Here is a 24,935-nt window from a genome sequence, read left to right as displayed (position 1 = left end):
AAAACTTGTCAATTTTAAAGGCATCCATTTATGTTTCTTTTGGGTTTGGCCAGTGGATATTTTTTAGAGTTAAGCCTCTTTTAATGTTTGAACAGCTCCAGACCTGACCTTCCCCATTTTTTTTCTGTCTCTTTTCTAGAGATGCCCCTGCTTTGCAGCACCTTCAGCAAGACTAAAGCATTTACAACATACTAAGATATTCTCCACGTCACATCTTCAGAATATAAGAACTATTTTGAAATTTTATATTCTTGTAACTATCTAAAATGAATATTTTTGTTCTAATAAGCACATTCCCAAATGGAGAAGATAGAGGAAGAAAATCTGAGGAGGAAGATGACACCTGCAGATTCATGCTACCAACAGGTCAAACTGGTCCAGAGATTATACTCTATTAAAATTGACTTTTACACACCTAAAAGTAAAAACCAAATTTTAAAGTGTTATGATTTCCTAAGAAGTAACTCACCGAGAGAAGCAATTATTTTGTTCTTCCAAGCACTTCCCTACAATATTGACAATAACCCAAAACTGGCTTCATCATCTGTATCTAGAGACAATTGACTATGGACTTGCCTATTTTCGCAAGCAACTCCTGAGTATGCTGCTCAGCAGTCAACACCAAGGTTATGGATTTCAGGAAGTTATTTAAGTTGTAAAGGATGTTACTGCTATCACACTAAGATAAAGGCAAAAATCTTAAGATTATTATTCAGTTTAGTATCTGAGAGTAAATAAAAAGCAAGGCTGTCAGAATGCCAAGACATCCTTTTTAAGCAAGTGGCTCAAATACCAATTCATAAGCAGTGATGATCACAGCACCATGTAATCCATGACATTTAACAGGTATTTTAAACGTGAGATGTTAACTTCCCTTAAAGATAACAGTGCACAAGCAACTGAAGAGCAACCTATAATGCATCATAGGTTTGTATTTTAAAATGATCAGTCAAATTAAATTATGATGCTGTGATAAATGGAGAACATTTTTGAGAATTGGATCCTTAAAGCAAAGCATTACAGTGTGATCATGAATTCCTGCAAAACATTACAGTGGGTCAAATAACCCTAATCCTTACCTAATGCAATGTGTCCACATAACATTTGTGTCAATTGTGTATTTAGAAATTTTAATTTCGGTAATATCTTTCACCCCCTCCACAAACCCAAACACACCAGGAGAAAGAAACAACCCAAGAAAGCAAGGTAGTGGACTATTTTGGAAGACAGCAAGAGGCAGGAAATAAAAAAAGCCTGTGATAGCCTCATCTTTGTAGGGAAAAAATGGCAGCATTTTAGCTAAGCTTTCTGCCTACCTATTTGTATTTTTGTTTCTTAGAAAAAGAAGCAGCATCACATCAGAAAAGTTTAATTTCTCTACTCCACCTTGCTCTCCAGTAACACTACTCAAAAATCTCAAACACTTGTCTGGAGAAAATTTATAAAATAACATAAACCTGTAAAGTAAGAGTAAGCTAAGACAAAGAAAATATACTACAATTAAAAATTACAGTGAAGACATGACAAGGAAAAAACTCTGCAAAACTCTGAACTACCTACTTTAAAGGCAAGTGGGGAAACCAGAAAGGAAATCCACCATAATAGCCCGATAATCACCTTAGTTTCAACATTTAAAACTAAGCACAGGCAGATTATCCTATAAACAGAAAACACAGATAGAGGCTAGACATGCAGATTCAAGGCCAATTTAAAAAAAAAAAACCACATTCTATGCAAAGATTTATCCAAAACCAGGCTAAAACATAGACTAAGCCCTAAATCAGAATTACTAGAAAAGAGGTATCAAATGTTAGAAGTTTAAACAAAGGTGATTTACACACTTAGGTAGTAAGAACTTACACCTAACATACAAATTAAGGCCTTGTCAAGAGACAGAGTAAAGGAAGTTTGAAAAATAATTCCAAGCAGCAAAGTGTAGCTCAGGATGTGTACATGACCAGGCAAGCACACATCAGAAATCATTATTCCCCTTTACATAAGTATAGAAATGTTCACCACAGAAAAGCAATTCCCGCAAAACCTGGAGCTATTTGAAAGGAACCGGTTTTCAGGCTGAAAACAAAACACAAACTTGAATATCAGCTCCCCATAGGTTGTGACAAATTATGGCCTGTTACCTTTAAAGTTCTTGATCACTAATTTCTTAGCAGAGCCAGGTTTACTGTTGGCGAAACTGGAAACAGTAGAGGAGGCAGCTTTGGTCAGGCCATTTGCATGGTGCCCCACAGCCACTGACGAAATTAAAAGGCTTTTATTTTTAAGCTGTTGCTGGTGCTGCTGCTGAGAAGAAGCAGCAGGAGAGGAGGAGGAAGAAGACTCTTCAGCCATCTTCACATCGAGTCCAATAAAATCCACGGAGTCCTCAAAGCGCAGCTTCTTCTGGAGGTGATGGTTGGAGGAAGCAACCCCTGAGGAGGAGCACGAGGAAGTGGTGATGACAGAGGAAGATGATGAGGAGGTGTTTTTGGAAGGAGAAGAGGTGCAGGAGGAAATGGAATCAAATTCTTCTTTTTCGGAATTACTATTGCTGCTATTATTTAACTTTCTCTTCTTGCAGGAGGAGCTGCTGCTAGTGTTACCATCAGTGGCAGGTCTGACCTCCTGGGCTGCAGCTGGGGGGTTGGGGGAAGAGAAACCTGTGGGAAACATGAACACACAGAAGTGAACAGGCTGAGGGGCATCAAATCCTTGTGGTGTGACAAAGAGAGGGAGAGTTTTAGAGTCAGTCTCTGTTTGCTCTCTCTCGGGGGAGGTGGTCTTTCAACTCCTCCTTCTCATCAGTGGAGTCCTTCCGTAGTCCTTCTCCTTCTCGTTCTTCTTTATCGGAGGAATCACTTATCTCCTCTTGCCCTTTTCTTTATTACTTTGGTTCTTCTCGTAGTTTGTCTCTGTCTTTCTGCTTTTACTCCTTTCCCACCGGAGCGTTTCCGTTCCTGCCTCTCGCCGCCCACCAGTTTCTTTCAATCCTCCTCTCCAGCAGCAGAATTCCCCACGGCTGCCCGCTCCCCCGGCTTCTCCTTGCGCTCCCCTCCTGCTCCGGCCGCCTCGTCTCCGCCGAGCAGCAGCGGGGAGGGCTGAGCGCGGCTCTCTGTCGCCTCGGCTCCAGCCCCTCGCCCCACACGCCTCCCGCTCTGCCCCGCGGCCGCTCCGCTCGGGCCCCGCTCCCCCCTCTCCGCTTGCGCCCGCGCTCCCTGAGGGGGGACGGCCCGGCCGGGTTGTTATTGTCACTGCACGGCAGAGGGAGCGCAAAAATGGCGGCGCATCCGCCCGCCGTGCATGACGGGGCGCGGCGCACGGAAGCGCGGCCGGGAAGCGGTGGGACCGCCCCGGGATCCTCCCCGGGACCCGCCCCCACCGGAACTGATCGGGGCTCGGTGCCCCCCGCGCCGGCCTGGGGCCGCCCCCTGGGGCGGGAGTGCCGGGCCCGGATACTGGGGTCTCGCCCTGTTTGGCCCGGCCGCGCCTCAGGCTCTCCGCAGGCTCCGGCCGCGGTCAGTGCGGTGCACGGCGGGGTTTGTGGGAGCTCGGCCCCCCGAGCCTGCGGCCTAGGCCGACGCCTTTTGGCTTGGAAATTGTTTTTCTTGCACTTATAAACAATCATTTAGCGTCAGCTTTTTTGGTATGATTTTAATGCATACGAACTTGCACTGGGCTACAGTCTATGGTTTGCTTTTTTTTTAAAATTTGTTTGGTAACTTTTGGAAGCAAGAAGTTGTAGGCCATTAGAGTCTTTTTTGACGTTGGTGGACCTGTTACCAAAGGGACCGTAAACTCCCCAGGAACGTTGTTAGAATTCAAACACTGCTGAGAAATGGCTGTGGAAAAAGTAACAAACTAAGTGATGAGGTTTTGTTCCAGGAGATTCTCCATGGACTTCAGCTGAGAGCACACACCTGCCTGCCTGACAGCAGAGCTCCTCAGGGGAAGTCTAGTGCCACTTGTATGTTGGATAGGAAGAGATGGGCTAGCTTGTCTTGACAGAAACTGGTACACAGAGATAGGAATGTAATGATACTGAAGCTCTTCTAGAGAATGTTTTATGACTGAGTCACTGTCAGACAACTCCTGAGGCCTGGAGGTCATGCTTGTGATATGTAGAAACGTACTTTTTCCAGCTTAAAAAAAAATCCAAAAAACAAACAGCAAAACAAAGCTTTTACAGTCTGGTTTTATCTGGCTTTAGAACAGGTTGTATGGTTCCTAAGGCTACTAAATTACATTCCAAGTCAGATGTAACAGAACCAAACAGGTTTGCTAAGTAAATAAAACTTATGTGAATATGCTGTAAAGTTTTCCTCTGTTCCCCAGTAACTGTCATGTTCACTTGAGCCAAATTACATAAGAGGTATAGAGATGTAAGAGATGCCAAATTTCTACACATTCATGGTTCATTGGAAAGATTGTGTTTACAACTGGATTACAAAAAAGACATGAGTAAGAGTTGCTTTTCCTGAAGTTGCCATCTGTGCAGTCATTCAGGGGTGGAACAGTCAATAACTTTGTCCCATCAATTAGAATATTGAGCTTTTGGATATGAGAGAACAGGTGAGGCAAGGTGAAGTTCTGGGGATCCAGGAGGAAGCTAGGTGTGATGGATTTTCCCCTTTTTCCACTGAAACTTTAGGGGATGAAATCCTAAGTCCTTTCTGTTTAGCATTTGATCCTGAGGAGTGGTTTCCGTCAGGGCAGTTGCAGGATGTTCCCCTTGCTTTGTCAGTCTTATCCAGGTACCATGCTTTTAAAATTTTGGTAGTTAAAAGTGGCCCTGCAGCCAGAGAAAATGTCTCCAGCTTTTTGGTGTTGAGGCTGAACAGTAACACTGAGAGCTGGATTAACAAAGTCCAGCCTAAGTCCTTGGAGCCTTCTTCAAAAATCCTCTGTATAGGCATGTTTAGATTGGCTGAGCAGTTACCTGGCCCTCAAGTCTGCAGCTACCCCAGCAAAAAGTATTTGGAGGAGAAGATGGAGAAGTTAAGACCAGACTCAAGTTTAGTTCAGCCTTGAAGGGAACCAGTGGTCCCAACTGCTTTAAGGGAGTAGATGTATAGAAGAAGTAAGACCTTTCTCTTGACAAAGGCATTTTTGAAAATCTGGGCCTTATCTTGCTGTATAGGCAGGCATGAAACCAGTGGCTCAGGTGACTTCAGTGAGATGTACAGTTTTTCTCAAGAAGGGTAGAAGTTTACCTTGTGTTTCTATCCTTTGAAGTAGAATATGATGAATTTTTCATTACAGTTTAAAAAAATGTGGTTGTTTGCATGGTGAAGTATTATTTGATGGAAGTTTTTCTAAGGATCACCAGAACGTATGGAACAGTTTGTCAGTGTGATAAACTCCCATTCTCTCTTTCTAATCCTGGGCATGAGCAGTGCCACAGGTTTTCTGTTAAAATTTAATTCTTCATTATAACTCAGTATTTTTACTGAAGGTAAAGTAAGTGAAGGTAGCATTCATGACTGAAATGCTTGACTATTTATGTAATGCCATAGTTAATTCCTATCCTTTTAAAACGTTATTAGTGTATTTGTTCCTGATGCTGTCCTGTACTATTTGAATGATACCATGTATAAAGCTTGATTTTACTTTAGCTGATGAAATTTTTAAGTATTAGGTTTAAATTGCTTGTTATAGTATCAAAGGTGATTGAATTGTTTTGTATGGAAGAAAGAACTTGGTTATTAGCATAATGGTAACCTGGTCTTTTATGTCCTCTGCTCCCTCCCCTTTATGCCATTTCCGTGACTCTAAAAAGGAACTGGGTGATCACTTGCTTGTCTGTTTATATATAGCAGCCACCAGCCTAAAGAACAAACACAGGTGTGCTCCTCAAAGAGTGAAAAAGCAGTGCGGTAAATTCTATCTGCCTACGGTTTTCTATTCACAGCTGCTGCAGCCATCACCCAGCATAACCTAATTTGATTCTAATAAACACTCTCTTTAAATCCATCTCTCTGCGTGGCAGCCGAAATCTCTGCAAGCCAGGCTTCTGCTCCCTCCCTACCTTGAAGATGTGGCACCATCACCTGGACTGATTCCCTGGCCAGCTCCAGTATCTGCTGTTTGACAAGACCTCAATTTTTTCCCCCAGAATGCTGTTGACAGGATCTTGTGTCCTGCTATGAAGGTGGCGCGAGGATAGCTTCTGTTCTGCTAGTTTGAAGATGGCTGTGTTTTTTCCAATTAAACGCATTTTGTGTTTAAATGATGTCAGTAGCTATTAGGACTTTGCTCTTCTTATTTTACCGAAAAGCGATGTATTACCTGAGAAGGTAGCGCCGTGCCTGTAAGTAGCAGGCAGCGGCTGTTGTGGGAGCCTGACAACGCCGCTGTTGCGCAAGGGGCAGTGGCTGGGCAGGAGCCGGCGATGCTGGCACAGGCGCCGGCTCGGCGCACGCGGTGCTGCCGGCTGGCCCCGCCCGTTCCGCGGTGCTGGAGCGGCGCTTCCGGCGGCCGCCGAGGGAGGGACGGCCCGGCCGGAGCCGCGTGTGAGCAGCGCCGAGGCTGTGGGTGCCCGCCCGCCCGCCGGCCCCGGCCTGCCCGCCCGGCGCCCCCCGCCCGCAGGATGTTCAAGAAGTGAGTGTGGCCGGGCTGGGGGCGCGGGAGGCGCGGGGGAAGGGAATGGAAGGGGCCGGGCGGGCCCGGCGCCCCCTCAGCCCCGGGCTCGGCGCTGCGCTGGCGGGAGCGGCCCCGCGGCCTCCTCGGGCAGCGCCGCTCGCAGCCCTCGGCTTTGCCCTCCGCTTTGCCTTGGGCACTCGCTCGTTAAATGGAGCTGAGTCATTAACTTGTCCCAACTTCGGGTGGTAGAAAGCGCCGTTCGTATTTCTATGGTGGACGTGAAGGATTTGCAGCGGAACAGGGCTGTGGGTGTTTGTGTTACCAACAAAGTACACTTTGGAGTTGAATAAAACAGCACTGTGTGCCGAGGTTTATCTGTGAGACTGAACACGTGTTCTGTGGCCGTACAAAAGTTTAGGGATGAAGACAGGCTACTGAGGGGGGACCCCCTACCTTCCCCAAGCCCAGTGTTCGCAGGGGACAAATTTAAGCCTCATGAAATCCTGCATTTGAAAGTTGGACAGTCAGTCTGCTCTTAGACTTTTACAGTAAATTTAGAAACATTTCTGAAGACAGCTACTGAAAAATGCATCTTTTGTGCAGCAAATTGCGCGTTTCTAAAATACTTTCACTCACTTGACAGATTTGATGAAAAGGAGAATGTATCAAACTGTATCCAGCTGAAGACTTCAGTAATTAAAGGTATAAAGAATCAACTGATAGACCAGTTTCCTGTTATTGAACCATGGCTAAACCAAATCATGCCAAAGAAAGATCCAGTCAAAATAGTAAGATGGTAAGTATCTTTTCTCTTAAACTTTGCTTTCAAGGTGCTAGGATTGCTTCCTTTGTATGTTTACTTTGTACAGTAGATAAACCTTGCACTTTTTGATAGGCTTCCATCATCTCTTAATAGCTAGTAGTCTCTGTTATGGTGAAACTAGAAAGTTGGCATGTGCTCATTATGCTTTAAAGGCAGATGCTAATAGGATGCTTGAGGAACTTAAAAAAGCTGCCTAGTAGTTAATGTGCAGAGTATTCAGGGTCGCTCCAAGGATCAACCTGTTGTTGAAGGGAAGCATTCAGCTTTATGGATGTGGAAGCTCAAAGTGGTTTGGATTCCTGTTAGTAACATTTTGTACTATTTTTGGGCTTCCATATATTAAATTGGTTATTTTCCCTTTTCTAAATAGAGGGTAGTACATTTTTTTCTGAGTTCCTTTCCTTATTCACTCTTGGTACTGCATTCAGAAAGCAACACCAAAGAAATGCAGTTTAGTGTATTTTGTCAGTAGGTTTCTTTTTTCTCAAAGGGGGAAGAAGTGAAGAAAAGATGACTGCTGAAGAACAAGTCATACGAAAAGATAATATTTTTAGTTTTAAATTTTGTTGCTAATTGACTGTTTTTATTCTCAGGTGCTAAGATAAACCAGACTCCATAAAGTAAAATACTGTATTTAAACTATAGAAGGGTTAAGTAGCTCTTTGAATTGTTTTTTTTTAATCTTGCAGTCATGAACATATAGAAATCCTCACTGTGAATGGGGAATTGCTGTTCTTCAGGCAAAGAGAAGGCATTTTTTACCCAACGCTAAGGTTGCTTCATAAATGTAAGTTTCCTGAGGGTGGTCATGTGTGATTCCACAGGACATCTGTAGAAGCAAATTAAAAAGAGCTTCCATGCATATACATATTGTAGAATAGATCTTAAAGATACAGTATACTTTCTTAACTGGAATTTATTAATTTTCTGTTTCACAAGTCTATGTGAATTGCTTCCATGCTATATGTTAAGCAATCTGAACTTTGATAAGAAAGAATTAAATTGTGCAAAGCTCTGTAAAAAAATCTTGAGAGGCTCCCCTAGGACAGAGATATAAATTTGATATTGTTGGTCCCTATCTTTTTTCTTTCAAGTCTCGTTGTTATGGAAATACTTTTAAGTTCTTACTAGAAAAATATTCTGCCTTCACGAGTCTAATGATGTAATGTATATATGTCTCCTGTGGGAACCTATGCTGCATGCTTTTTACTTTTCACAATTTACTCTTGCAGTTTTTTTCTTGCTGTTCTGCTTCATTTTGTTACTCTGTTTTGGATCCCAAAAAATGTTATTCAGTCAGATCTCAAGAGGCTGCCTGCACTTGAAGGGTGGCTTGGAGAGCTGACAGCTTTCATGAATTTAGTCCATGTTTGTCTTTTTTGTTCTGTTAACATTAAACTGTTTTTCTTTCATGTTGGAGTAATTTGTAAGAATACATGGAGTTTGCAGGATTTAACACACTTTGGTTTTAAGATGTCTTAGGATGGGCACGTGGGTGGTTGTTTTCTCTAGGGGAAAATTGTTGCTTAGTCTATGGGTCTGTGAGCGTGCAGGAGCCATAGCCTGAAGTGCTGGATTACGTTAGGTTCTCATATGAAAGTTGTGGTTGGGGAGGACAGTTTGTTTCTCAAACTTCCTGTCCTTGCAGGACACTCTACATCTAATTGCCCCATTTAAACTGATTTGATAAGAAGCTATTTATGTTGTCATGGTGCTGTATTAATTGCAATGCTGTATCTTTCCCCTCCTAGACCCATTTATTCTCCCGCATCAGCAGGTTGATAAAGGTGCCATTAAATTTGTCCTGAGTGGAGCTAATATAATGTGCCCTGGCCTGACGTCTCCTGGAGCAAAGCTTTACCCTGCTGCTGTTGACACTGTCGTTGTATCCTTCTTAACTATGAATTACCAGTCATGAGATGAGTTAAATTTCTATTCTTGTGTTCTCAGTTGATCATTATCTGTATTACTTTGGATTTTAATTGGATTTAATGAAATAACTAGTAATCAGAAAGGAGCTGCAGAGGTTTAGATATTGCTTGGCAAGGTTAAAATTGTTTTTTTTTTTCTTCACTTACTGTATGTTCCAAACCACATAACTATTCCTGCTGTACTGTTGGGTGGGTTGCTGTTCCATTAATCTCATTGGTAATTGGAGCTCCTTTGTGATTTTATACAGAATGGTAAAAGTAGATGAGTTCAGTGTAATTTGTCCCGTGCCTCCTTAGTCAATCCTGTGTTCCCTTCAGAAGAATGCTCTCCTGTTCCTAGGGAATTAGGAAAGATGTTTAGAATCAGCTCTACTGCAGTCAGGACCTGCTCTTTGTGTCTGATGAAGTTAACATATGTAAAATGAGGGAAGTGTGTTAATTCACTCATTATATTACTGAGAAAAGAACCATGAATGAATACAGCATTTATAACACCAAGCTGTGCTGCTTTTATTGTTAGTTAGGTGCTATAGGAAAAGATCATCAGTTAATATCGTGTTGCTAAGCTCTGAAAAGGACATGTGATTTTAGTACTTGTGGTTTTTAAATTGGTGTCTCAGTTCTTCTGGGCCTTGGAATCTAAAATGGCCCCACAAACATGTGCTGTTTTGTTCCAGAAAGGCAGAGACTGTCATCTCTGTGTTAGGCACAAAGGAAGAAATGTAGCACTGGGAGATTTTTTTTCTGTAATTGCTGTTCTAAGTTCATAAATACATGCTTTGTTCTACACACTGATCCAGTTGTTAAATTCAGTGCATTGTTTTGCTTATCTTTAAAGCCCGGAGCTCTAGAATTACTAAAAGGTTAAAAGTTCAACAGTGACTTTTGAAAATGTTTTTGAAAGTAGTTTCTTCATATTGCTTTTACTTTTCTGAAATAGTTTAAAAAAGAAATCTGTTTTCCTTAGTAGTAATTTGTAGGCAATAATGGCAGAGGGAAAACAACATGCATTATGTGTGGGAGTAATGAAGATGTCAGCTGAGGACATGTAAGTGTTTTAAAAGCTGAAATATAACCTGTCCCATGTTATTATTCTTATGTTAGTTTGGAGTATAAGCACCACTGTCAAGGTTACTGCATTGCTGTTGCAGCATATGTTGTTCAAGAACAGAGTTTGTAAGATTTCATTTTGTTGACTGGTATTCAGGAAAAGAAAAGGAGGCAGGGAATGTCTTCTGTCCTTATTGGGAATCAAAGTAGTTACTTTCTTGTGAATATGGATTCTAAGACACAAAATACTAGTACTACTACTGAATGTTAGTATTTCTAGTGCTGTGATCATATCTCAAAGATCTTATTGAACAAAAACATACTTGATAGAAGTACTTACTATCTCAGACTAGACAAGAGATGTGATTTGGATTTGAGAGGATTCAAAATTGAAGAGATTTTTGTCTGCAGGGACAGCAGAGACTCGAGTCCAAGCTTGGAGCTTGGTTGCCGGTCTAGGCTATTTTTTCTCTGTGGCCTGTTCTTTTTCCTTAGGTTGTACCCACATGCAACATTCCTGCTTGAAATGCTGACTAATTTAGCTGATCCTCTTGTGAAATTGAGAGGTCTGCTCAGGGGATCAACTGAAAACTATTTGAGAAGAAAAAGAGATATAGAAAATGGAAATGAATGTTAATTGTTCTTGGCTTTCAGATAGTGCTGAATTATAAGTAGCTAAATCACTTAGTCATTTGAAGTACTATTAACGCCTTGCAGGATGTGAGGTGCACCCAGCAGGTTTGGGCTGTGTTTGTTTCCAGACCTGTCTGCCACCTGTTGCAGTGAGGAAGCTTTTTTGGTGAAAACAAGTCACTCTTTTTTGTGTTGTTAATTCTCAGTAGAAGTCTGTGTTAAGCCGTAATAGTAGCACTAGGCAGAGAGGTGGGAATGTTTTAGAGGACAGGGATAGACTGGGATTGCAGAAACCTGGATTTGGAACTGCTGTAGCTGTTGAGGAATTTTATTTTTCAGGATTCTTTGTGGTGCTTCAAAGACAGACTCCAAGAGTAAGTGGAAAGAAAAGCTACTTGTGTCCCAACCCTAAAAGTGCAGTGATACAGGTCCTCTGTATATCTTTTAGCTGAATATTGTGTTCCTGTAAGAAACAACATGAACTGGAGAGGAAAATGAATTGCTACTTCTCTCTGCAGCCTGTTAGCTGCACTTTTGTGTGACATTGTTCCACAATTTTCTGGTTTAGGCAGGGGGATTTCAATCTCTTGGTGTGATTACTACATATAATGTGTTAATGCTGTGTTAGCAGCATTTTCCTTCCTGGTTACTTTTGGACAGATTGTGTAAGTAATAGAACACTTGGTGTAAATAGAGTAAATTATTCTCCAGGGGAATGCTCCTTGCTGTCACTCCCAGAAAGAGATTTGTCATGTTTATTGTGGCAAAACTAGATTATTTTTTATTTTATTTTTTTACTGGAAAAATAAACACATTCAATGCAGACATGAACCAGTAACTCTTAAAAGATGACATGTCTCAAAAGATAGTCAATACTGCGGAGGGTAGCATGTCTGTAACAAGCTGCAAGTCCTTGGCACATAACTTTAGCATTTTAAATTCTTTATTAAGTGGGTAGATGACCTGCAACTAGAAGTGAGGCAGCTCACCTGCATTTGATTGTGTCCATGGCACACCTGGAACCAGAACTTGTTAGATTCCACATTCCAGTCATCTTGTACCACATCCTTTGCTGGGAGGGGAAGGCTCACAACTGCTGTGCTACTTTGATGGAGTACTTTTGAATGTGGAGTGATTACTTTTGATGGTTAATTAAGAAAAGTAGCAGAAGTGTTGTCTGAAGAACTGTGTCCCACAAAGTAGTAAAAATACTGTGGAAAGCTGTTGAAAAAATGTGGAAGGCAAATATGGTTCTCTTATCAGTCAGCAGTGTGGGCACATGTAATAAATACTGTTTCTTGTCCACCTGCTGTGCAAGATAATGACCTAGTGATTGATAGCTTTCCCCTTCCAGGTGACAAATGTTGCAGTTTCTGCTTGAAATAATATATTTTGTAGTGCTTTCCTATTTAACCTAGCTAATACTTCTGTACGTTTTTCCTTCAACAGTGAGAAAGTCAACAAAGGGATTGGTATTGAAAATATCCACTATTTAAATGATGGCCTTTGGCACATGAAGACATACAAGTGAAACAACAGGAACTGTTACTCCAAAGGAATGCACTTAGATTAAATGTGGACTGCTTTGTAATTCCTTGTTTTTAATGTGACTGAATGTACAAATTATTTTGTTCTGTGGCTATGCTAAATAAATCAATTGAATGCAAAAGTACTGTTAGGCTACAATAGTTTTCTAGATTTCTTTTTATTACAGTTATTTTGTTCTGTCTTAAACCTGAGTCTTCAGTGACTGAAGATATTTGATGAGATTCTGCATGGACTGTAAGTAGACTATTTCAAATGGAAAGGAGGAAAAACCCAAGAAATGTTTACATTTTTGTGCTCTTCTAAAAGACTAATATAAAGTGTGTGTGAAATATAAATATGGTTTATAAAACCTCAGAAGCATTTCAGATTTTTTCTTCTGATTGACATTCTGTTAGTCTACTTAGTTTCTTGAATGTGGAGAAATCAGGTTTTTTGGCATTTTTTAACTTATTAAGAGCATTAATTTCATTTTACTTAAGGATTTTCTCTTTTTAATATGCATTTATCTGTATAGGATTTATGAACGCAGACTGATATGTGGATTAGAAATTCTTTTATGGTGGCTCATACCTGAAGACTCTATGTATGTTCAGATTTCTACCTGCCAACACTTTGATACTGCTCTCCTTCTAGTGGAGTTTGTAGTCACGGTGGCCACACTCTGAGTGAAGTGTGTGCCACCCTGGTGCCTGACGCTCTCTACTCCCTGTGTGCTGCCTTATTTTAGGAGCAGAAACAAAATCACTGTTAAATAATGGCATGACAGCAAAACATGTTTTTCAGTGTAGCCAGGAGAAACTTTTTCAGGTGGAACTCAGCTTGTGCACACTGCCACATATCCCCTGCTACAGAATGGATTCAGGAGCACTGTGTGTCTGTCTGGATAACCCAATCTTTTGTTCAGCATACCCAAAGCTATGCTTATGGAAAAATGAAATACTGTAATAAATTAAGGAAACTTTTAAGGTCTACCACTCATAACTGTCTCTGGAAGCATTTATTGATATTTCAAGTCTTCATTCTAACACATTTTAAAACAGCAGAATGTGATTTCGTGTGCCAGTGTCTTGCCTTGGTGCTTTTCTGCAGGCTTGGTTTCCCCACCCTGGGACCTTTACAGATGATAGTAGCCAAGGTGTTCTCTACTTGATTCCAAGGCCAGGTTGAGACATGGCAGAAGGAATATATTGCCTAATACATGCTGCTTTTAAAAGTCTGTAAAATTATTTACAAGACTACTTCTGAAAATGACAGGGTAAATCTGAAACTATTTATCGATGTAGGAAGACAAAATTTAAGCAGTATTGCAGAAAAAGTTCTCATCAAACCTCAGACCTTGAGAATGCTGGTGAACATTTCTGTGCATCTGAAAGATTTAATTGTAAATGTACAATTTTTGGTTACTACTATGGGAAATCAGTTTATGCTTCAGTGTTGTTTGGTTGGTGGTTTGTTGTTTTTTTTTTTTTTTAGTGTAAAATGAGGTAATCTTGCCTTCTGTTGTTTGCTTTTTACCCTTCCATCTTATCTCTTCCTGTTGTCCTACATCACCTCAAATCTGTGACAAATGAGATTTTCCTCTTGTTGGAATTGTTCACGCTCATTCTCCTGACTACTGTTGCAGGGGGCTCAGAGCTGTTTTTAATAATCACACTAAAATGAAATTTTTGGTTTCTTTATCTGGTTTTGTCAGAGTTTTTAAAGCTGTATTATTCTGTATGAAGATAAAAGTCAATCAGGCTTAATTTATATACCAGTTTAGCAAAACACCAAAGGTACAAGTTTTACCCAGGTTTTGGCAGCAATTGTGTATGTTTGTGTTGCTGTCAGCTGAGCTCTGACTGACAGAGGATGAGAAGGTGCATCTTGTCTCACCTTTCAAAAAGCAGCTGAGATGTGGGATCTTGTATGGGGGTCTGAGCAGTTGTCTTACCTTTCTTGTCAAAAACCTGATGCTTAAAACAAAAAAAGCCAAGGTGTGGATTGTCTAATCAGCTCTGAAGCAGCTGTTTCACTTCCCCACCTGACCACTTGCAGCTCAGGGTAGGGTGTTACAGCTGGTTGGTTAAAGGCGAGATAACAGTCTGCTCCCATGCTCTATGAATATTGTGGTACCAACAAAGCCTGTGATAGTCCTGGATGTAACAGATGGATGGGGTACCTTCCTCAAATCTTGAAACACCCATGTCAGGTCCCTGAATTCTAAATGGACCAAGTACTGATGTGCTGTTTGTCTGCACATGCTGTGACTGGACAGGAGTGTGTCCCAGGAACTTGTGTAAAACTGTGTGCACTATATTGTAAAGAAAAAAAGGGCAACAAAAAACTCCAAACCAAACACCAAATTGTACTGACAATTAACCAACTTCTTCCTTGTAAGCACTATTACCACCCACTATCAGGAGTAAAAATAATACTGAACATTTATTCTAACATGCTTATAGATGGAATGAAATTTTACATGATCAATTAATCTTGTGCTAACAGACTCCCTGACCACGTTAATACCTATTTAAATACAATTTATCTTTTTCTTTTGTCTGCTTAGAAACACTAGTCCAAAGGGCACTTGATACTACTCTGCTGCAAGATTTCTTGTTACCTTGCTTCCTGTTAGAAGGTTGTACATGAGGTGGCAGGTGCTGTATAAGCTCAAGCTATTGCGTAGTTTAGTGTAAAAGAAATAGCTTAAAGTTACAGTCTTTGAGACTGAATCTGTAGTCAGTTTTATTGGTACATCTTAGAAAGATATAAAGACATTCTAGAAATGCCTGGAAGAGCTGAAATAACCAAAGTCTTGCAAAAATATATTTGTAAGAGTAGATTAAAGTTCATTTGAGTTTTCATTAATAAATACTTACATATACAAACCCCCCATAAACTTAATCTCCTTTTATAATAAACATTAACAACTTCTTTTTATCATTTCATTCCAGCCCTGTCAAAAGCCAGAAGCATTTATCTATAAAAGATTTAGAAAAAAAATCTCCTTCCACTTTTAAAATTAAGAGCTTTACCAACCCTCAATGTGCAAAAAAACCTGTACACCAGTACCAGAATGTGTCAGTACAACTGTGTGTTGTGAGAAGAGCCGACTCCACGGTTCCAGGCCTTCCCTGAGGACACATCAGTCATTGTCTGAGCCTGGTGGGGGCAGGAAGACCAGGGCATCACTGTATGAGTGACCGTAGGGCCTGAGCCTGTACACCCCGTACATCATCACGTGCATGTGATTGGGGGCCAGCCCGCTGAAGGTGATGGCCATGTCAGAGCAGCAGCCATCCACCACCTGCTGCGGGTGAGTGGACATGGCCTCCTTAATGAGGGCCCCAACAGATTTAGTGTTAAAGACATCTTTCCCTTCTGAATCTTCGGCGTTTTCAGCAAACACGCCGGTGTACTTCAGGCACATTGCCAGCTGCTTGTCCTCTGCGAGTTTCCAAATCATACCTCCCTGCTCTGGACACTTGTCAGGGTCTCCAAGGACATGGGCAAGTCGTCTTAGTGACTCAAGGCTTAAGACGATTCCTCCCTCACCATCTACATACTCAAGGTCACCAGATTTCACAGTGTGGCCTATGTAAAAAGGCTGCGAGGGGTCCTTTTTCAGTAAGAAATACTTGAGATTTTCAATTATAGCAAATGTTGTTGGATATGCAAGGAAGAACCAGCTGAATTCATCCTTATAGCGTTCATATGTTATCTTGTAAGCTTTCCGCATCATTACCCACATATCATTTGTGTTGACGGCTACAGAATCAAACACTTTGACATTTTCCGAGCTGTAGAATTCTGCCTTGTCGCAGTGCTTGCTCCAGGTCTCCCTTGCTGCAGCCCAGTGCCCCAGATCTTTTGGTTTGACAAGGATGATACAATAAACACGGATGCTTTTACTAAGCTCCACACGTTCACCTTCTGAAAGGTTTAAGACATCTTCCTTGTTGGGAGCCTGGATGTGATGATGTTCGTGGTGATGTGCTTTGGTCCCGTGGCCCACCTTAATGTGTCCGAGAAGTGTAACCAACATGCAGAAAACTCCTCCAAGCACCACACCCTTGATGAAGGAGCTGCTTTCAGAAATCATTTTTCCTAGAAAAGAGGTGCACTGTAAGAAATTAAAGTAGTAAGTGCATTAGTGCAGGTTCCATATGGTTCTAATCCAGTCCTTAATTTCTAAACCCAGCTGCAGTTCCCTTATCTCCCACATCAGGACAAAGCTGATGAAAGCGGCGGCGATATCCAGGCTCCCTGTCGCGGCTCTCGGTAACGGTACGACACGAGCCCCGTCCCCCGGCCCCTGTGCCTCCTCGCCCGCAGCACCGAGAGGCCGCGGGAGGGGTTCGGGCGCTGACGCGTCCACACCGCGGCCCGCGCGCGGCGGCGTTTCCCGGGCAGCCCTCCCGGAGCCCGGCCCCTGCCTGCTCCGCTCCACGGCGCTCCGTGCCGGAGCTGCCGCTGCTCCCGAGCTCCCCGGCCCGCGGCCCCGCCGCCGCTCCCTCTGCTCCCGCCGCCGCTCCCGAGCTCCCCGGCCGCGGCCCCGGCGGTACCGCCGCTCCCGCCGCCGCTCCCGAGCTCCCCGGCCGCGGCCCCGGCGGTACCGCCGCTCCCTCCGCCTATCCCGAGCTCCCCGGCCGCGGCCCCGGCGGTACCGCCGCTCTCCGCCGCCGCTCCCGAGCTCCCCGGCCGCGGCCCCGGCGGTACCGCCGCTCCCGCCGCTCACCGGAGCCGCGCGCACCGCCCCTTCCTGCGCCGCCGGAAGCGCCGCGCGGCCGCCCCGGGCTCGGGGCGCTCGGTGGGGCGGGGGCGCCGCCTGGCGGTGCGCACGCGGCCCTGCCTCCCTCAAGGCACCCCCGCCCCACGCGCTCCCCTCAGGGGTCCCCGGTGGCCCCGCACCGCTCCCGAGCCGCTCGCAGGACACCCGCGGGCCCTGCTGTGCCAGCGCAGTTGTTAAAGAACCTGCCCAGTCTGACCGCTCACGAGACCCTTGGCAGTCACGCTCCCAGCGCCAGAGACAGTCGCTGCTAGGACAGAAGGCTCTTCACGGCGGCTTCAGTGAAACGACAGGTCCCCGCTTGGCTCCCCACACACCCCACTCACACAGTCAGACCAGGTTTCCTCGCCGGTTCGACCCCAGGTTTCCCACAGCTGAGTCTCAGATGTCTCGTCCCATAAAGGGATTTATTCCCAGTACAACAACGCATAAACAGCTCGAGCTGGTGCCTCCGAGGAGGATCCAAATTAAGCAACCCCTGAGCTTTTATCCCTATAAATCTCACTCTCTCTCCTCAGTCCTGTGCTCCTACCCCCGTCTCTCTGTCCATCCACCTCACTGGCACCGTCCTCGTCTCCTCTGTTACCCAAAATACCGGCAGTTCCTGGCTCCTGCTATGTCTCTCTTTCCATTCACCTGGCTGGCATCACCCATCTTTATGCCCTTTGTTATCCCAAAGATCAGTTCAGAACTCGCCTCGGATTCCCACCCAGAGCTCAGTCTGCATCTCAACCCATATCTCACAAGAAAAGTTCAACTTTTCAGAACAAACTCTGCTTTTAAATGAGAATGTATATGAATGGGGATAGAATAGTAAAGGAAAGGCAGAACTGGCCTTAAACTATATCCAGGATCAAATCAAATATATCAAAGTATATCTAGGATCAAATATGTATCAAGTATATCAGTATCTCAGGTATATCCAGGGTTAAATCCCAGAGATCCAGTCATAAATTTCCTAACCAGTACAATAAACTGTGCTTAAAGCATGCTACATTTCACTTGTTCTTCTGCCTCCCCAGCAGAGAGCACAACATACACAAAGTTAGTTAATATTTAGAATAAATCAAAAACCTTATTTTCAACGAATATAACTTTTTCTTTACTTCAGTGATATTTTTTTTGATCTACAGATTGTCAGAATGTCTTTCTACACATCAACTCTCAAGAACTTAGAGCTGACACCTGATTTGAACAAGCAGAACAACAGATTTCTCCCTTTTTCCACCTGTCTCTTGGAAAAAAAAAAAAAAAAAGAGAAAGAAAGAGGTTTTACATGTTTTGTGTCTTTGTTAGCTTATCAAACCATACCCTTTGGCCAACACAGTGATTAGGGTAAAGTCCTATATATATTTTTCTTATGTTGTAAGCTATATCCTGGTTAGATGAATTTAGCAGGTTTTTTATTAGACAATTTACAGCTGAGGTGTTCTGGATTTTATGACATGTGTGTGGGTGCCTCAGATGTCTCAGTTATTTGGTAAGGTTTTTTTTTAGGCTCCTGGCTGTACTGTAGAATCCAAGGCTTAACAATGTTATATTTGGCAAAAAGGCCTGTAAGATGATTGATTGCTTAGCTCTTCTGAGCCTGGGGAACAATTGGTTGAGGTTCAGGTAAAAATGTTACCAATGTTACATGTCCAAAATGGCTCTGTTCAGTGGAACTAAATGCTGATTGCACACGGTGACAGGAGAGTACTGTCAGCTTTTAGGGGTAGTTCTGTTGCTGCACTAGGGGAACGTCACTCATCCTGTATTTTCCCACCTGAATGCTTTAAAGGAATAAATATGTGGACAGTCAGGTTTTTATCACATACCAGAGACTGGAGATGAGTTCAAAGCTTTTTTTTTTTTTTTTAGTATCTCCTGTTTGCAGAATCAATTGTGGTTTTCAGGGCTTCAGCAATTGCTCGATTGTTACGGTGTGTGCTGCAATGAGATCCCAGAGAGCAACCTGCATCTCTGAGCCCCAGGCACACTGTAGAAAATGCTGATGATTTAAGATGATGGGATGGGTTCTTCTTTGGTAATCTGACAACTGGTTTATTGAAGAACACAGCCTTGAATGAATTCAGGGACAAGAATAAAGGATTTGGCACAGGGGTTAAGTAAGGGGCAAAAGGGGCAGATCTGAGGGTCGAGGTGCAATAAGGACAAGGAAAAGTGGTGCAGGGGAGTGGATAAAGACCGGGAGAACCAAGGGGATAACAGGGGTGGAGTAATGCGGCAAAACAGAGCCAATGGGGGTTAAGGGAAGGAAGAACATTCTAGGAAGGTTACATGAATGGTAAATGGGGGCTGAACAAGGGTGACATCAATTCTCACACACTATCAGAACACCAGGACCCAAAAGGCACCAGCATGTGGCTGCAAAAGGCCCATGGGAGGGAGGCCTTTTCTTACTCTTGTTCTAGAGGGGCGTCTCTCCCCTTTTGCCTCTGCCCCTCCAGGGCTGACCTATGACCGTTCTGGTGGCAGTGACCTGGGCCTCCACACTTGATCATGTACTTTAGAGAGGTTTGAATGAGTTGCAACTCATTGTTTCAGCAGATGCTTCAACAAATTTTTTTTCCTGCTTAACTTCAGTGAGATCCTTTTCAGGTCTCTGATAGAATGACTAATGTAGCTCCAGATCTTGCCTGTTGCTTTAATGTCTTTTCAACATTGCTCTTATCCTGCAGTAGATCAGTGAAGAGAAAGTCTAAGTAGCATGGAAAGCATGCTATAAACCCAGAGAGACTCTCTGGCTTCTGAAATTGTTGATTGGTGTTAAAAAGACTAAAATGGCATCGTAGTGAATAAAGTCTCACAACAGTGATTGTTAAGTATTTTGGAGTTCATTTAGACACACATGTACTCCTGTTAATTATCCATCTCAAATTCCTACAATAAACTGTTCTTAAGAACTTCAGTGTTGATAAGTATTTGAAGTCACTCTGCCATTGGCTGGGAACTGACCAAATCTTGTAACTGAGAAAGGGCCAGCCCTAAGATGGAATGAGGAAAGTCAAGGGAAACGCTTAGTCACATTGTAGGAATGAACCAGAAGAACTGACTCGTCTGAGATCACTGCAAATGGCCTTGCATTAGTTTTGTATTATTATTATTATTTGTATTATTATTTGTATTATTATTTGTATTATTAAACATGCACTCCTATATTCATAGAGAGTATTGCCAGATTTCATCTTTGGGTCCTGTCTTGCTGTCCATGGAGATGTTTTTTAGCTGCAACTTCTTCCCTTACTTCCCACTGATCCTTCATAGTGTCTCTACCACCCTCTGGAACAATAGCAGCCTTTGGAACCCACACACCTGTGTCAGGATCTACACTGCTGACACAGCTGATAAGCTCCATGGTTTGTTGCTTATCTCCACAGACAGAACTGTTTCTTTGTTAATTTCTGTTTGTCTTTCTTCACTGACTGTAGCTGCCTTCCAGTTCTCTTTCTTGCCTCCAAGGAAAGAGATCTTGCTGTGTGGTGCAAAATGTCCTCGAGAGACTGGTTGTTATCAAAATATATTTGATAGGAACTTCATTTCAATTAATGTGAAATGTTTCAGCTGACACACGAGTTGTCATCTTTTACAGACACTGCTTGCTAATGATCACAAATTAGTGTCCAGACCCATCTGTCTTCCTGTTATGTATGTGTGCAGCAGGGAGGCTGGGCTGGAGCCTGCAGCTGCACTCAGAACAGGTAACTGAAGCCAAGGGAGAGCTATTGCAGGTGTTTCTGAGCAGCTGAGCTACACGTCATATAGAAAGAACCCCTAATTAGGAGATACTGTTGGAATTAAGAGAAATACAAAAGTGAGGTTGAACTGGTACAGCTGACCTTGTTGTCACATCATCCATATATTTATAACGCTGAGGCTAATGGAAAATGCACAAATTCTACCTGTCTATTTGACAGCATCAGAAGTGGGTTGGCTGTTATGAATGAAAGGGAAGAGGTTAGACAAGTCCCTGCCTTTGCTCAGCTCTCTGGCAGTAGGCAGTAGCTTTACTGAGGCAGCCATCACCCCAAAACCCACTCTCACTCACAAGTCCTTAATAATGACCAGTTAGGCCTATTACAACATTAATTATTTATTGAATAAGGAAAACAGACATAAGACTTTACCAGGCTTACTTACAACACAGGATAAATAAAAGAACTACTAGTAGATAAAAATACAGCACATGTTAATAAAGATGCCTATGTTACAGCTAATGAAGAAATAGGATCGATTAGAAGCCAATGCCACCAACGAATGGTGGTGGTGTGCAAATAGTCTCCTAATTTCTCTCAGTCCTTGGGAAGTATCTCAATGTAAATGTCTCCACATCGAGGAGAACTCTCTACACACTCAGAGAGTGTATAGGAGATTTCTGATTTCATGAAAATTATAGTGGTGTTTTATAGATGTAAAAAGTGTTTGTTTGTCAGTCACTTATTTCTGGCTCATCCTTTCCCACCATTCAAGGAAGGATATTTATTGCTGGCTAAGGGTGTTTCCAGCGGAGATAATTCATCCCAAGACAAACCATTCTGGCCTGGCTTAGCCATGGGGTAAGTAGAGACAAGCTTTTGCTCTGGCAGGGGGTGAAAGATCCTGTCACAGGGGTCAAATATGGTTATGGTCTGAAGGCTGCAAACTCACCTTGAGTAGCTGAACACCCATTGCAGCCAACAGAGTTGGTGCAGGAAAAGGGCTTTTAAGAAGAGGTCAGCTATGTTCTGTTATGGTACAGTCCTTCCAATCATTTAATGCAGCTCATAAAGCGTATAATTGAACAAACATATCTGCTGAGGCCTTCAGTCCTATTGTTGAAAAGTTTGGGAATCCCTGTTTTGAAGTAATAAAATAGTGAGATGGAGATTCTAGTTTGCAGGAAAATGAAGCCATATTTCTTCATTCAGTTCACAGGCACCTGCTCAGCTCAGCATTTCTTTTGGAGGCAGATGGATTCCTGAGCCATACTTTAGCCACCTCTTCTGAAAATTTTGCCTTGCATTCTCTTCTTCACTTCTGTTTTACATTCAAGAACCTGGAATCTGAAAAAACACCAACTTTTTGTACGTCATGTGCATCTTGAGTCACATACAACACCAAAAACTTGTCATAAGGGTAGGCACTAGACAAGGGAAGAAATTTTTAAAGCCATCAAGTTTTATATTCTTAATACTTATTTCAGAACTCAGATTGAAGTACTTACCTTTGAAAAAGTGTTCTCTCCAATTGTTGGACAAAGTGCAGAAATTACAGTCGAAATTCTCCTATATTTATAGGAGGTAGTGCATGATATGATCTTTTAGCCTTGAAATCTGTTAAATTGATGAACTATGTTAAACAATAGTTTTAAATCACTTTTCTTTCCTTTTTCTTCCATGAACATTGTTAAGGAAGGGCTTGGCATTGAAATGGCCATTATTCAGATGGTGCCCTCAAGCACAGGAAGGTATGTGAGAAGGAAAAGATATGTGACTCCAAAAGAACTTTGGACTGCTTTATAATTTCTTCAGTTTTTCATGTGTGTCACTGAATACAAACCCCATCTTATTCCCTGAGTATTCTAAATCAATCAAGTGAATGCTAATGTCCTGCTGGCTCCAGCAATTCAGCTGGAATTGAACTATCAGAGACAATGCCTAGAGCTGAGCTGACATCATTGCGAATGGCTCCAATGCACAAATACAACAGAAAGAGAATAGAAACTAGATACTTTAATGTCAGCTCTCTTAAAAGTACAGGAAAAATGAATCATTGTTGATCAAATAGAAGCAGACAAAAAAAACCCCAAAACAGGCAAAGATAGAGAAATCTTATTTTCAAGATCTCAAAGGAAAAAAAAAAGTTGAGATGAAAATAGCATTCTGCTAGAAAGAATGGGTTCTTAGTAGGCCTTTAAAATAAAATGCATGAAACAGAGATGAAGTGATTTTGCAGCATCATTCCTCACTCTGTGAGTCACGCAGGCAAGGGGCAGGGCTTCCTCTGCCAGTGAGCAGCAGGCTTCTGATTAAAAGAGGCTTCCAGGGAGCGCAGTGGACAGGAGCGGGCAAACAGGGGCGTGGCCCGGCTGTGAGGGTGTGGCCCGGCTGTGAGGGTGTGGCCTGGCTCTGAGGGTGTGGCCCGGCTGTGAGGGTGTGGCCTGGCTGTGAGGGTGTGGCCTGGCTCTGAGGGTGTGGCCCGGCTCTGAGGGTGTGGCCCGGCTCTGAGGGTGTGGCCTGGTTCTGAGGGTGTGGCCCGGCTCTGAGGGTGTGGCCCAGCTCTGAGGGTGTGGCCCGGCTCTGAGGGTGTGGCACATCAGTTTGTGCAGGCAGGGAAAGCAGGCAGGGTTGAAGGTTTTTCCTGCCTGTAAGGTTAGTTTGTTGTTGATCTCCTTTCGCTGGTGGCTGAGCTTAGGGAGGAAGTTGAAAGACTAAGGAGCATTAGGGAGAGTGAAAGGGAAATAGATTGGTGGAGTTCTGCCCTTCCATCCTTGAGGGAGGCCCACCAGGAGCCAGAGGACTCCCATGCCTCCCACTGTCAGGCAATAGGAGAACACCTGGTCGATGAAGGGGAGTGGAAATGGGTCCCTGCTCTGGGAGGTAATAAAAAAAAATTCCTCCTGACCCACATCACCTGCCCAGGTGCCACTTCAGAAGAGGTGTGAGACTCTGGATCTAGAGCCAGATGATTTAGAAGAAAATGATCTGCCCAGTGGGCCTCCCAATTACACTTCATCTGTAGGATGGATCACCAATTCTAACATCAAAAAGAAAAGCAGGGTGGTTGTAGTGGGTGACTCCCTTCTGAGGGGATCACAGGGCTCCAAATGTCAACCAGCCCCATCCCACAGGGAGGTCTGCTGCCTCCCTGGGCCCTGGGTATGGGATATCACTGAGAGACTCCCTGGGCTGATTCAGCCCTGTGATTATTACCCACTGCTGATGCTCCAGGCTGGCAGTGACGAGATTGAAAAGAGGAGTGCCAGGGCAATTAAAAGGGACTTTAGGGCACTGGGTCAAGTGGTTGATTGGACAGAGGCACAGATAGTCTTTTCCTCAGTCCCTTTGGTGGCAGAGAAATGGTGAAAAGAATAAGAGAGCCCATGTAATAAACAAGTGGCTCAGGGGTTGGTGTCATCGGCAGAATTTCGGGTTCTTTGACCATGGGGTAACTTTTATGACACTGGGCCTGTTGGAACTGGATGGGCTGCATCTCTCTGTTAAGGGCAGAAGGATTTTAGCTCATGAACTGGCAGAACTCATTGAGAGGGCTGTAAACTAGGTTCGAAGGTGGAAGGGGATGCAGCTGGGCTGTCTGGAAGCAGGCCCAAGGGTGGTTAGACCCGAGTTAGGGATGAAATCAGCAGCCCAGCTGAGGTGTGTGTACACCAATGCACACAACATGGGTAAAAAACAAGAGGAGCTGGAGGCCGTGGTGCAACAGCAGAGCTATGATGTGGTCACCATCATGGAAACGTGGTGGGACAACTCAAACAGCTGGAGCACTGCACTGGATGGCTACAAGCCCTTCAGAAGAGACAGGAAAGGGAGAAGAGGTAGAGGGGTGGCCCTTTGTATTAGGGAGGCTTTAATGCCATGGGTGTTGAAACTAATGATGATGGAGT

General features: G+C 43.3%; 3 protein-coding genes and 1 long non-coding RNA gene across 15 annotated transcripts in view; 2 read left to right on the top strand and 2 right to left on the bottom strand.

The window, feature by feature from the left end:
* Nucleotides 1-6,430, bottom strand: part of CUL4B (cullin 4B) — a 28,350-nt gene extending 21,920 nt beyond the window's left edge. Inside the window, exons 1-3 of one of the 3 annotated variants that reach the window (XM_086850342.1) lie at nt 6,283-6,409; nt 3,915-4,136; nt 2,139-2,657 (exon numbers count right to left, since the gene is read on the bottom strand). In XM_086850342.1, coding sequence (XP_086706468.1) covers nt 2,139-2,657; nt 3,915-4,104 — 709 coding nt within the window. In that variant the 5' untranslated portion in view covers nt 4,105-4,136; nt 6,283-6,409. Of the gene's footprint in view, nt 1-2,138; nt 2,658-3,914; nt 4,137-6,282 lie in introns of all 3 variants that reach the window. The other 2 variants (XM_023926066.2, XM_086850344.1) reach the window with 2 other exon arrangements.
* Nucleotides 6,431-6,462: 32 nt separating this feature from the next.
* MCTS1 (MCTS1 re-initiation and release factor) lies at nt 6,463-13,539 on the top strand. 2 transcript variants are annotated; one of them, XM_086850360.1, is made up of 7 exons: nt 6,463-6,594; nt 7,220-7,372; nt 8,089-8,186; nt 9,151-9,284; nt 10,311-10,378; nt 11,353-11,387; nt 12,463-13,539. In XM_086850360.1, the coding sequence occupies exons 1-7, from the start codon at nt 6,584-6,586 to the stop codon at nt 12,507-12,509; spliced, it is 546 nt and encodes a 181-aa protein (XP_086706486.1). In that variant the 5' UTR covers nt 6,463-6,583; the 3' UTR covers nt 12,510-13,539. The 2 variants fall into 2 exon arrangements, with proteins under 2 accessions (XP_086706486.1, XP_086706485.1); XM_086850359.1 differs by lacking the exon at nt 11,353-11,387.
* Nucleotides 13,540-15,263: 1,724 nt separating this feature from the next.
* Nucleotides 15,264-17,846, bottom strand: C1GALT1C1 (C1GALT1 specific chaperone 1). Of its 9 annotated transcripts, none has more exons than XM_086850353.1 (2): nt 17,659-17,846; nt 15,264-16,666 (listed from the first exon to the last, which is right to left on the bottom strand). In XM_086850353.1, exon 2 carries the CDS (start codon nt 16,643-16,645, stop codon nt 15,689-15,691), a length of 957 nt encoding a protein of 318 aa, XP_086706479.1. In that variant the 5' UTR covers nt 16,646-16,666; nt 17,659-17,846; the 3' UTR covers nt 15,264-15,688. The 9 variants fall into 9 exon arrangements, with proteins under 9 accessions (XP_086706479.1, XP_086706484.1, XP_086706481.1 ...); XM_086850358.1 differs by lacking the exon at nt 17,659-17,846 and adding an exon at nt 17,282-17,380; XM_086850355.1 differs by lacking the exon at nt 17,659-17,846 and adding an exon at nt 17,282-17,367 and having other exon boundaries at nt 15,264-16,650.
* Nucleotides 17,481-20,519, top strand: LOC147650553 (uncharacterized). Its single transcript, XR_015276346.1, has 2 exons — nt 17,481-17,625; nt 18,466-20,519. It is a non-coding gene; the product is annotated as an uncharacterized LOC147650553 (long non-coding RNA).
* Nucleotides 20,520-24,935: the final 4,416 nt, after the last annotated feature.

This window comes from Cyanistes caeruleus, chromosome 14 (assembly GCF_971803275.1).
Source record: "Cyanistes caeruleus chromosome 14, bCyaCae1.hap1.1, whole genome shotgun sequence".
NCBI classification, from domain to species: Eukaryota; Metazoa; Chordata; class Aves; order Passeriformes; family Paridae; genus Cyanistes; species Cyanistes caeruleus.
The sequence above is the reverse complement of the archived record's forward strand: the minus strand, read 5'-3'. Positions and strand labels throughout refer to the sequence as shown.

What these genes read in the sequence shown, in the direction of transcription:
- C1GALT1C1 (XM_086850353.1), bottom strand. Translation starts at nt 16,645, where the DNA reads ATGATTTCTGAAAGCAGCTCCTTCATCAAGGGTGTGGTGCTTGGAGGA.
- MCTS1 (XM_086850359.1), top strand. An exon ending in CCAGTCAAAATAGTAAGATG is followed by an intron (nt 7,373 to 8,088) that starts GTAAGTATCTTT and finishes TTAATCTTGCAG; the next exon opens with TCATGAACATATAGAAATCC. An exon ending in GCTAAGGTTGCTTCATAAAT is followed by an intron (nt 8,187 to 9,150) that starts GTAAGTTTCCTG and finishes TTCCCCTCCTAG; the next exon opens with ACCCATTTATTCTCCCGCAT.